Source organism: Patella vulgata, chromosome 1 (genome assembly GCF_932274485.2).
Source record: "Patella vulgata chromosome 1, xgPatVulg1.2, whole genome shotgun sequence".
Lineage (NCBI taxonomy): Eukaryota > Metazoa > Mollusca > Gastropoda > Patellidae > Patella > Patella vulgata.
This window is the reverse complement of record NC_065879.2, coordinates 24,599,224-24,612,566: the sequence shown is the minus strand read 5'-3', so window position 1 is coordinate 24,612,566 and position 13,343 is coordinate 24,599,224. Positions and strand designations below refer to the sequence as shown.

General features: G+C 30.6%; 1 protein-coding gene across 6 annotated transcripts in view; it reads left to right on the top strand.

The window, feature by feature from the left end:
• The window catches only part of LOC126827862 (rap guanine nucleotide exchange factor 1), a 76,442-nt gene that overhangs the window by 58,331 nt on the left and 4,768 nt on the right, over window positions 1-13,343 (top strand). For 3 of the 6 annotated variants that reach the window (XM_050557461.2, XM_050557433.2, XM_050557484.2), the window contains exons 7-18: window positions 500-1,296; window positions 3,341-3,603; window positions 4,101-4,231; window positions 4,630-4,804; window positions 5,057-5,132; window positions 7,453-7,485; window positions 10,405-10,576; window positions 10,696-10,887; window positions 11,331-11,418; window positions 11,639-11,812; window positions 12,048-12,149; window positions 13,028-13,257. In XM_050557461.2, coding sequence (XP_050413418.2) covers window positions 500-1,296; window positions 3,341-3,603; window positions 4,101-4,231; window positions 4,630-4,804; window positions 5,057-5,132; window positions 7,453-7,485; window positions 10,405-10,576; window positions 10,696-10,887; window positions 11,331-11,418; window positions 11,639-11,812; window positions 12,048-12,149; window positions 13,028-13,257 — 2,433 coding nt within the window. The remainder of the gene's footprint in view (window positions 1-499; window positions 1,297-3,340; window positions 3,604-4,100; window positions 4,232-4,629; window positions 4,805-5,056; window positions 5,133-7,452; window positions 7,486-10,404; window positions 10,577-10,695; window positions 10,888-11,330; window positions 11,419-11,638; window positions 11,813-12,047; window positions 12,150-13,027; window positions 13,258-13,343) is intronic. The other 3 variants (XM_050557440.2, XM_050557500.2, XM_050557445.2) reach the window with 3 other exon arrangements.

The window sequence follows — 13,343 nt, the reverse complement described above, 5'->3', positions numbered from 1 at the left end:
ATAATTGATTATTTAAATTTAACATTTAATAAAGAAAACAAAATCAACATATCAATATTAGATAACCTCACAGCTTGGATTCAGTCGGATTTGAAATTAGGCTATCAATTCTGTTCGCTCACAACAAAATGGCAACGGGCTTATTACATAGCGAGCAGCATAGATCAAAGGAATTTCTGTTCAACATATCTTTGTAAATACGGAATTTAACCATTTATGAACCAATATCATAGTTTGCAAGGGACTCATATTGCACAAAAATGATGCAACAAGACTTTAAGATGAATATTCTTGGAACGCGTAATTGGTATAGAAAAATAAAGTTTGGTAGCATATCTGAATTAAGCTGATACAAACATTGTTGTATGCTTTCATCTGCAAGAAATGTAATATTTTGCGTGTTGTTTTCATGAATAAAGCAGCAGATGATTTACACCTGACAGATATTTTTTAGAATTGCAATTTTGTGGTAATAATCAATCTATACATGTATTTTTAGATTGTCAAGAAATGGAATGGATGATGAACCTCCACCATTGCCAGAAAAAGAAAAACGCCAGTCAATGTCCAGTCTTAGTACTCCTACTCATTCTCCAAGGGGCAGTTTACTATGTAGTCCCTCCACGGAACATTCTTTCAACAGTGCTATGGTATTAAGTCCATCGCCACGTAGTTCCTCACCAATGGGGTATTCTCCAGCCAGTAGCGTGAGCTCAGGGCTCAACCAATCGACAGAAGAGCTACATATTACTGGAAATCGAAGTTTTTCTAAATCTAGTACAATGCATGTTTCTCAAACGTCAAACATGTCTTCTAACGTGATGATGTCATCATCGAAAAGTTCTAGCACTGTGGCAGACATTAATAAATTAACTCTTAAAATAAACAAACTGACGACAAACATTGATTCAGTGCCACCACCTATACCAAATAAAACGCGAATAAATAGGTTGCTTTCTACGTACGACAATGTTCCATTTGATGGAACGGCTATTCAAGTGTGTACTAGTGTTAGCTCTGTGTCCTCATCTAGAACTATCGTTAATCGAATATCCACATCTTCGTGTGGAAGTACTCAATCCTCGCATTCTACCCAGTCAGCGTCTCAGTCAGTACAATCTCATGTACAGACACAACAAAAGTCAAGCAGTTCTGCTTCATTCTCAACAGATCGAACAAGCTCCACAGAGACATATTCCAGCTCCGAGACATTCTCTTCGGCAACTAGTCATTCTAGTTTAGAGAGTTTACAGAAAGGGGGACAACCCCCACCACTTCCTCCAAAGTTAAAGCACGGTAAGTAAAAATAAAATGGCCATGCTTTATACAGTTCTAGGTTAAAGCCAAATTGATAAAAGTAAAGTTTTAAGACTGTAAATATCTAATTTAAAGAGGCTTTATCACTTTAAAGATCTTGACGTGGCTGGTGGTAAAAGATTTCCATTAAATATCTAATTTAAAGAGGCTTTATCACTTTACAGATCTTGACATGACTGGTGGTAAAAGATTTCCATTAATGCTTTTGAAAAATACATATCTCCTATAAGTAGGATGTCCATCCTTGTGGTTTTCAACAAATAGCAGATATTTTGAAAAAGGTGTTATGAATAATTACAGTACAGTTGTTTTCATTATCAAAGTGATAACACCTCTTTAAATTCGAATTGTTAAGTGAAAAATAGCTTATAATTTTCACATTGTCACATTGAGACTTAACATGTAACAACAAAGATTGATTTCAGAATTGATAATTATTCACTTCATTATAATATTATATATCATCATATGATACCCAGTCCATTACAAAAATATAATCTGCTTTCACGCTAGAGGCTGCTCTTCTCTGTCTTCTGAACAAGCGCACATAGCATTTCACTTCAGTATTATTATCTGTTCGTAATTCTAACTTAAAAGAAAATTCATAACTTTTGTCTATGATTAGTATAGAATATTATAAGCTTATTACATCTAATCAGCATATAAGATTGTTTATAAACATTAATTTAAATCAAAGCTTTATTTTCTTTAAGAATAGAATATTTCTAGTTGTTTTAATTTGTATAGATGTATTTCTGCTATATACGGTGTGCATGAGAACTTACATTGTATCTATATATGTGTACTTCAATATTCCAGAAAAAAAATATTGTAATTGAAGTTTGAAATTATTTTCATCCAAATCTTTTTACTTTGTTTTTGGCAAAATATTTTAAAATGCTCTGAAAGATTTGAAATTATATAAATTGTGGATTGTATCCCAAATTTTCTTTTTCTGGAATATGTACACTAGTTTTTAGACTATAATTATTTAAAACAGATCTAAATTCTAAGTTTATATGGCCTTTGTTCTTGAAGATGTATTTCTTTGACTATCCAAACTCAAATTACAGATACAAAGCATTCAATAGAATAGAAAGAATTTTTTTTTTTTCATATTTAAAACATTTCAATTCAATTTGAAGTAAACAAATTATTGCTTACACGATTTCTAATAACTTCCCTTGTTATTGTCACCTGCATCCCTTAAATCCTGCTTAAAAATGGATTCCTGTCAGAGAACTAATTAAAGTTGGATTACTGTCAGGGAACTAAATTTTAAAAAGCTATTATATAATTTAAACATATCTTACCATGCCTACTTCAACGTAAACACATTTCCATGTCTGTAATGTCTCTATACATTTTAAAATTTTACTTTGATTTTGTAACATGAATCCAGCTTCAAGTCTTTAATTTTATTTTTCCTATTTATTAAGCGAATAACCATATTTTCAGTTGAATATAAAAGTTGTAGGTGTCATTTGGAACAGAAAGAAATACATCTTTTAGCCAATAATATATGCTATTTGTCTATATAATAATATGACTGTATTCAAAACTGCTTCATGATGAACAAGAATTATGTCACAAAAGAAATAACTAGAATGATTAAAAAAAACCTCAATATTTATGAAATAATATTTTGATGAAAAACATTTTTTTTAGTGCTTGTTACTATAAAATTCACACGGTGGTGATAGGTGTATTTTATTTTACATAACAGAAATGAATGTTCAAAAATTAAGCAATTTCAAAGTATTACTGGATAATTATTTGAGATCAGATCTTCAAATTAAAGCTATCTATTTGGCAGTAATATTAGCATCTTAGTTAAGATGAAAAAGTCAAATTACATATAAGAATTTAACATCATTTATTTGGATGATTACATGATGATAGTGTGATGAAAAGTGTTTTGAATACATGCGACATTATCTGTCTTTATATATATGCTTAATGCTTCTATATATGTCTGTATGCGCCTCATCCATCAACCTCTTGTTATTCCCTATTTTCACAGTTAATAATTTTGCAGTCCATGCCTACATGCAAATGGTGGGATCATACACTCAGCCGTCTGCCTTGGAGACCATTTCCCGCCACTCCATCAATTTCTACGAAAGTCAGTGGCATCAACACCAGTTGGAGCTGTTTCAGTACCCACGATCCAACACGATCAGTGTGATATCAGATATTTCTAACTTTAGTTCTGATACATCATTCAGCAGTGGATCACCTGATCGTTTTCTAGGATTACCGGCTTTACCAATTAAAACTAAAAAGGTAATGGTATGGAATTTGGGAGTTTTTTGGACAACAGATAATGAGAATATATTTCTATACAACAATATGTGTACAAGCATAATATCTTAAGATATATCTGTGCATATCTGATTCAACATAGCCTTCATTTTCCTTCAATAATAAATCTTATTTCAGAGTTACCGACCCTGTCATCAAAACCTTGTAAAAATGCTTTATAGCTCACAGTTTATGAGATTTTGTTTGTTCACCTAGTCCTGAAGAGATCAATATTCAGACTTACACAACAATATTTGGCAGAATTACTGCCCTTGTTGCTGAAATATTATATCAGAGTTTTTAAGATTCTGTTTACAAACTTGGTGGAATTGTTTTGCAAATCACAAGGAGACACTCTATCGGAATTCTTACTAGCCTATCAAATTCATATATTATTATTGCGAAAGAAAACTTGAAAACCACCTTTTGAAAACCTGTATATAATGTTTTGTTTTATCAACAATATATTATATTTTCAGTATTTAAATCGTCAGAGTCAAGGTTCCATTGTATCAAGTTTATCAGATACATCAGCCAATGATTTAAGAGATAAAACAACAAGTTTAGTTGAGGCGTCTGCTACTGACCCAGCAGTACATGTAACTGATATGTAAGTTGTCTATATTCCAGGTATAGGTCCAATAATCTCATCCACTTATAGTGGTACACTTTATAAAGGCTTCATTATAATCCTTATAGAAAAGTTTTGTATCATACAAAGATTTCACTCTTTGAACAGTTCTACTAGTTATATGGTGTACTTATATCTCCATTTCTAGGCTTGGGACTACAGCAGTTTATTTGGATAAGTCAGTAAAAAATATGAACAGGCCGCTATTCATTGCCTTGGTGTAGTTAAAGAGAAGACTTGCCATACCAGTCTGTGATCATCTTAAAACAAAAACAGTGAAGCAATAACTGGATCTTTTTCCATGTCTCACCAAGCTTCACTGGAATTCTTTAATTCTTACAGATTCATTTTGTGCAATAGATTACTTATCTTTTCAGAGATTTAAAGAGGGCATCTGCACCTGCTGATATGAATGTTCAATCAATATTACCGGAACCATTAGAAGAATCCAAATCAGATTCTGATATACAGAAAGACACAGATTCAGCATTTGGTGAACCGAAACCTTTAGATGACATAGATGTTTCAGATCAACTGATTCGTAAAAAGGAGGTGTGCAGATTGATTATATATCCTTCTCAAATCTTGAAATTCTTTTTCAAAATTGGTGACATCCTCCAAAATCTTTTCAAAACTTTGGGAGAAATTAAGTTTGAATCTAGAGGAGGTATTTGATGTTTCAACTAGTTATAGTGATATCTTGTGTAAGTTTATGCTAGGATGGTCATTTATGTCTTGTGTTAGATAAGGGTTTATATATCAAAATATTGTAATTTTGAGACTAATAAGTATGGTTTTTAATAGGGAGAAGATGGTCCAGCAATTAGAGGTGGTATGGTTGATGCTCTGGTTGTTCATGCTACAGCTGCTGGTAAATCAGGTCAGTCTACTTTTACTTTATAATCCTCTTTCACTTGTTCTAAAATATACTGATATCTAACTACTATATGACAATACTGGTTAAATCGCTATTAGGAATTCTAAAAGTGATCATCATATGGTCGCTAATCCAAATAATGTTTATTATGAAATAAACCAGTATTGTATTGTATATGAATACTTCTTTCCAAAACGCAATTAACTTCATTCCAAATTTCGGGAAAGAACCGCCAGTGATGTTTTTTAAACATCAAAGGCCAAATGATTAAATCTTGTATCAGTATGAGGAGCATGGAGGGGGAATGGCAACACTCCCTTTATAATAGATCAATGATTATAAACCAGTTTTTGGTTATGTGTTTTTTGGGGGTATTTTTTTAAACATATAAATAATAAATGTATCTCATTTGAGGACTTGAAGTACCGTTTTTTGGGGCAAAAGAACTTTTCATATAGTAGTTATATCTGTTTCCTTATATAGTAGTTGTCACGATATGATAGTATTAGCAATATAGTATAATATAGTTAATAAACTATGTAGAATAGCATTTAATCGCATTATGTTTCTGAAGGGAACCATCATTAAATCATTCAAAATATACAATTGTTGACCAAGTAACTGTCATTTTGACAACTGTGATTTAATACAACAACAAATCTTTTCTTGGGAAATTTATGATTCTTGTGGTAATTGAATATAACCCTATGATGATTTTTTTCTAAATTCTGGTTTAAATTATTAGAAAAAAATGGTTGTTCCCTTTATTTAAAAAGTAAGTAAGGTTTTAAACAAGGAACAGTGAAAACTATTAAGCCATTGTGCATCAATAATGTTTAATTCAGATCAATTCACTATTTACTGTACTACACATATTTTAATAGTGTTCATGAATGTTTTAGTAAAATATGAGCAAATCTTACTGTTATAACAGCTTTCTGATCATTTTCACTGTTCCTTAGAATGTTTTAGACAATAATTTAAAACAACAAAAGTCTTGAATTTAATGTGCATTTCTCTGAAAAAAATTTTTTTTAGCTTTACTTCGAGTAAAACTGCATGTATATCATGCATAATCAAAAACATAACCTCATTTAATTTCATAAATTCATTATTATACTTAAGTAATCTTATACTCATTTGTTTAGTTGGATTGGAGATTAATTAAATGTTAATACTGAGAAGTTATAATCATATAAAACTTATGTAGCTTAATGATAATCAGGATTCCAGAATATATTTTACTGTCTGCTCCAGCATGTTTACAAATTTAAAACTTACGTATAGAGTGACAGTGCAGTTGTATCCCTTGATAGTTGAAAGTTAAAAGAAGAGTAGAGTGTAGTGCTGTTTTTCATGCAAAATTTTACTCATACTAGTCATAGCATACTTCATGGCATATGCATTTTTTAGAAGCCCAGTTGATGCAGAAAAGTAAAATGTTAAACCCGATTTCATTTGTACAGTTGAGAGTAGGACATTGAAAATGTGACTAGAATGTCTCAGATCAGGATATTTCAATTTCTGTTTCCATTTGTAACTTTAAAATAAAAATGACCATATATTAGTCTGAAAATGACTGAAGTACTTTGTTGACAAAATGTTACTACAGGAGGCTATATTTTGGACTGGATATATGATGTGGATACATGAACCATAATGTCTGTGTATTAAAAGCACTTGCAAATTTTCGATCTGTAAACCTGCTTGTGAAAACAGTAGCTAACATGCATGTGGATAGATCATAGGTAAAAATTATATTGAACAAACTATGCAACTCTGTTTACAAATGAACTGTTGCAAACTCTTAAGCCGATGTTTATCATAAATTTTCTGTCCATATAAGGACATTTAAAAGTTGAAAGTTTAAGAAGCTCCAATAAGCATTCAGCAGACCTAGTAGTAGTATGTTATTGAATGAATGAAATGGCAGAATAAACATTATGTAGCGTCATTTTACTGACTAAGCAAGTAGACTTTTATCTTAATGATTTACCTGAAATTCTAGAATACAGTGGACTTATTTAGTTGAACATATCTGCTTGAATAATCTATGTATCCTTTCTCAAAAAAGAGCTCTCTAAGAAGAGTTGGACCTACTTCAGTAATGCTTATTTTGTCAGTAGTGACAACAACTTAAGAATATTATGTTGTGGGGTTTTCTTTTGCTCAATATTGGTAAAATTACACTGTGACAGTACATTGGTAAAATTGTTATGACCCACATCAACTCATGACTAGTCAAATCGCTTCTGAAGACGGTAAATACTGGATTTTCTTTTATCTATCTTTCTGTGAACACTTTCCATTTTATTATCTCAAGGCTCCGTGGGAGACTTACATGTAAATGAAGAAGGTAAGAACAGAGTAATCTCCCTTCCATCATTGTCTGTTGTTATATCATAGAAATACATTTACAGGGGATGCCAAAATATTTGAATGTTTTTCTGTCAAATGCTTTATTGTCATCATAGTCTTTGTTTGCACCTGTCAGCAATTCATTATTGCCCATAATTCAACTGGGCATCATCTAAAGTCTAGAGTATATTTCTTAGAATATAGCTCAAGCTGGGTTTTTTGTGGGACACAGATTTATTTATGCATGGGGTTTAGAAAAAAATTACTGAAGCAAAAATTGGCCCAGTTGAATCCAGGGGAGCAATCAGTTGAAGACTCTAGTTATGGGTAGATCATTCTGAAATTGTGAGCAATTAGTATTCCTGTTGCGAATGTATTTCTATGGTTTTATGTGTACATATATACTTATGCCTGGCTTTTCTTATTTCAGTCAGATGTGTTACTTTTATATATTATTTTTTATTTTCTTTTTTAAGATTTTCCTTTTTTTTTACTAACACAGAAATGAAATTTGTATTATTCTTTTTGAATATTTAGTGTTCTTATTTTGATCCTGTGCAGAAGGCTAACTGTAACATATATTTAGAGTTGAATTACCTTCTTAGATTACACTAACATTTTATGTTAAATGGCGGGACTGTTTTTGTTTTTTTTTTAAATTCAGTTTTTAAAAGCCCGAGAAAAGCAAGATGTTTGGAATTATTTCCAAAAACCATAACTATGTCTCTGAAAATCTGAAATTTGTTAGAGTTCAAATTTTTTTTACACAAAATGTGATAATTGGATTTTTGGTTTGTTAGATTGAAAATTACCCAAAATAAGAAAAGTCACTTCGTACATGTACCATCTCATATGTCGTTCATTTTACATGCTTTTAAAGCTGTGTCTTTATGTGTGGATGTTGTTAGTATCAGATGTGAAAAAATAATGTTTTGTGTATAGACGGTTACATAGAAATTAGAGATCTATTAGTGTCTCCATGTATGGAGCGGATTTCCCAACATCATTTTAATTCTTAACCTAGTAATGGTTGTGCTGATTTTATGTTTACTTGAGTGCATGTAACTTCTTACTTCTTTATTTTGATTTTGAATTGGCTGTTTACATATGTAAAAATGTTAATTTATATGACTTATTTCTAGTGTGGTCAATTTTAAAATTTATAACTGATTTAAATCATAATTTAAGTACCGTAAATGACATAGTAATTATCAAATAGTTAATGAACCATACCTTTAGATATAATTCCATGAAATACATACTACATGCCACTCAATATGATGTGAGATATATTAATCTGAAGAATATGATCTTCCCCACATCATAGTCCTTAATCTCTGACAGATCGAGACTAAACAATACTCTTGTCAAACCAGTCCACTCTTACTATGTAACTCAATGGAAAATTAAACGAAACACATGGTTTAGGATTGAATTTTTTTTTGATTTCACAAACAGACAAACATGTTTTGTATACAATGAGGAAACCATAGAAAGGTATTGAAGCAACTGTTATACTGTCAGACTGCCATGGTCAAAAAATAATAATTATTCGCAATCTTTAAAATAGCTCTGATTATTAAACATAATTTTTAGACCATAAGAACATTGACCTTTTTTACATTATAATTATGAGCCTATTTCTGCTGCGATGGAAAGGGCAAGATATATTTTGTAAGGAGGCATTTGATCATTTATAACTTGTGCGAGGTCATGTGACACAATGAATTAAAACTAATAATATAAATAGAACAAAATACAAATTTAAACTGCAATATTTAAGAAATAAGTCAAAAGAATTAGCATTTTTAGTTGTATAAATACTAAATAGCCAATTTACAATATATAAGTAATATAAGAAGTTGCATACATTGGAGTAAACATATTAGCACCAGCATTACTAGATTAAGAGTTAGAATTGTGTTGTAAATTCAGCTCTATAATCATTGAGAAATTGTTGTATTTTGTAAAGAAATGTATTAAGATAGAATATGGATTATAAAATTAATTAAATCAATTTACAATATTAGATGTAGAAGCATGAGCTATTGACGTTGTGAATAACAAGCATGAGTTATTTTGATTTATTTTTTCTTTTTTTACTGCATCTTGATATTTCGTTTTAAGAGGAATTTTGATAAGGAGATTTGATCACGCTACTTTCATTTTAATTTTAAAACACATGCACCTTCACAGGTTATTTTTCACAGCACAACTTTTCATTTGATTTCACTGCTTCTCCTATTGGAAATCAATTCCATATATTTAACATATGGATTTAATTATGAAAATCTGTTCTGTTATGATCACTCCACAGAATATTTGGAAGACCTGTGGTGATCAGCACTCTTAGATTCTTACAGCATTGATTGTTATTAAATGTTATGAAAACTGTGGCTAAAATTTTAAAGTATTAGGGTTATATTTTGAAGCAAGACTTGAATAAATCTAAAGATATTATTGAGAGTTATTTTGAAGTTATCATATGCTTGTAGTATTATTAAAGTTTTGATCTAAAAATAGTATTTAACAATGTTTAAGAAATATTTATAAAGGGTATTCTTTTACTGAAAATGTTATCTTTGCCTAGAAATGCATTTAAAAAAGTCCAAAATATCAACAAAGTCACACAGATCTGTTCTTTGCAGTCTACAACAGTGCACATTAATTAGCTCGTAATTGTGATTCATTTACTGTCCTAGCAAAATTGACATCCATATTGCACACAATAGAAATTAAAATACATTGCATTATTTTTAGAAATACCCAAAAGAATATTTTCTCAGGATTCTGTACTTGATAACCTCTCTAACTGACCATCATGTACAACAGTATTCTTAGATCTTAGAAAGTTATTCCATAAAATGATCTTAATTTATCCTGATATTTATTCCAATATTTATGTGTTCTTTTACAGAATTTATCTATCAAGAAGCGTTTTTGACGACATATCGTACATTTATAACACCAAAAGAACTGATAGAGAAATTGTTATACAGATTTTATAAGTTTCAACATGCTGCCGATAATAAAGTACGATTGGCTAAAAACGCTTTTTCTCTTCTCATTAGAGTTATTGATGAATTGGGGTGAGTAAAAATTAAAACAAAATATTTGCATATATATCGGTAATTCTGATGCTTACTGTAATATTAACCCTTCAAGATGGTATTTTAATTGCTATGTCCAATTTAATTTTATTTTACAGAGTTATGGAACTGGATGATGAGATAATAAAAAGACTGATGGATCTAGTCTATGAATTATTATGTCAAAATGACTTGGTTTTAGCTAGGATTTTGCGTCGGAAAGCCTTAGAGAAATGTGAACATCGTGATACAATACAGGAGGCTGTACATTTTGGTGGTCCTATATCACAAAATGTCACACTCAGTTCCACGTAAGTAGTATTTTGATCAGACGTATCTAACTAAATTTCTGTAACAATCAGCTTATCTTGGTAAAGTTTGGATTTATATTTCTCTCTCAGAATGTGCCACCAGTGAGATTATTGCTTTGATCCCTTATTACTTTTGTGTCGGACGAAAAAGTACTGTCGCTATGGCTCAGACTCTCTTGTGCGATCAGAGGTCAAATATGCTTCACATGCACAATACATTTACAGGTGCACAGGTTGTTTTAATTGAACCAGATGCAAGCAAGGAGCAACGCTAAAGTTGTCAAATGCTTTAAAAAAATATTAAAACCTTCCTTTATTGCATTTATATAATTTTGAGATCTGAAAGTATTTCTTCAAAGTACTCAAAAATTATTTGATATCTATAATTTTAGAATGAAAATTTAAATTTTTTTTATATGTTGATTCCTGTTTTTTTCTTATAGGCCAGTTGTTGATTTGTTGAGTTTTAAGTCACATGACATAGCTGAACAGATGACATTAATGGATGCTGAATTATTTCAGAAAATTGAGGTAAGTATTCTGGCCAGAAACTAATTTAGGCATTCTGGATTTCTTACCCGACAACTTTGATGCACAAAGTTTTGTGTTGAGAATTACCAACAAACTCACAGCAAACTTTAAAAAAATATGTACGAAATAGTAATACTTACCCATTATTGGCCATTAACTTGTACTGTAAAAAGTTTTCATGAAAAATATATTTAAAGTTATATTTGTATTTTCTTTTCAGATACCTGAAGTGTTATTATGGGCTAAAGAACAATCAGAGGAATTGAGTCCAAATTTAACTTTTTTCACAGAACATTTTAACAATATGTCATACTGGTGTAGAACACGAATATTGGAACAAAATGACCCAAAAGAACGGGAAAAATACTTAATGAAATTTATCAAAATTATGAGGGTAAATTAATGTTTTCATTTTTTGACTATGAACTTTCATTTTGTGCCTTTGTTTTCAATACAACCAATAATATATACATGTATATACTTGTTGTGACTTGACATATTTGTCTGCAATATCTGTTCTAATGTATTATTTTTATAGACAATGAAAATAACACAGCCTTTGCTATATTCTATTCCAATTCGGGCTGTCAAACCCATGATTAAATAATATTTTGTATTTAAATTTTCAGCATTTACGTAAACTGAGTAATTTTAATTCATACCTAGCTGTATTATCAGCTTTAGATTCAGCTCCTGTTAGACGATTAGAATGGCAGAAACAAAACTTAGAGGTAACTTACATGAGTTAAAACAGGTTTTCTTTGTCGTGCTTCAATCAAACAAGAATGTTAAAGTGCTGGATATATGGAGAATCTCCTACCAGTCTTTTTTGATATCAAAAAATATCAACGAGTGTTGATATTTTTTGATATCAAAAAAGATGAGTAGGAGATTTTATTTATCACCCAATCCCTTCTTACATGCACAAATAGATAAATATAATTCTTTGCTGTAGATTTCACTTTTACTGAACATTACTGCGTAGTGATCCCTCATTTTTTGACAGCAATTCAACCATTGCAAAGTCCTTTATATTGACCCAGTGTTTCCATCAAGGTCAATTGAATAACAATAGTTAATTTTTAATAAAAAAAAAGTTACTTTTAATAAGAAATGAACTGTTCTTTGAAAATAAAAAAAAGTAGTTCCTTTTCAACTGACCAATCAAATTCATCTAAAGCGATATCTCCTAAGGAGGTATCGCAGTAGATTATGAAATATATCACACAAGCAATATCTTCTGTAGAATTTATTACTGGGTGATAAAATCAATTATCTCATAAAAGATTCATCAACAGAATTGTTAATTTGTGTGAAGTAAGATATAAGATGTTTGTGGCTTAGCAAGGAAAGTGTTTCTAGATCTTGCAGGGCAGAAAGCATAGAGGCACCATGTACAAACTGATAGTGTACATTGAAGATTACTGCTGTCCAGGAAAATATTCTCCCTAGACATTGTACAATAAACGATTCAAAATAAAGGTTAATGTATGTTAGTCTCAACTCGGCTTAAATAAACTGTCAATGAGACATTAAACCCTATTCTTTGCTACCTCATGCTCAATGTACATAAACAAATGTATTTATTGAAATGTAATTTGTATTTCAGGCATTGAAAGAGTTCTGTTTATTGATTGATAGTTCTTCATCATTTCGAGCATACAGACTGGCATTATCTGAAACAGAACCACCCTGTATACCTTATCTAGGGTTAATTCTACAAGATTTGACGTTTATAAATATTGGCAATCAGAATCTACTACCGGATGGAAGCATCAATTTCGCCAAGAGGTGGCAGTTATTTAATATATTAGATAGTATGAGACGCTTTAAGAAATGGTAGGTTTAATTATTGTAATTTTCTTCTTCTGTTTTCTTTTCTTTTATTTTGCAACCGAGGTTATAAATGATATCTTTAAATTTGA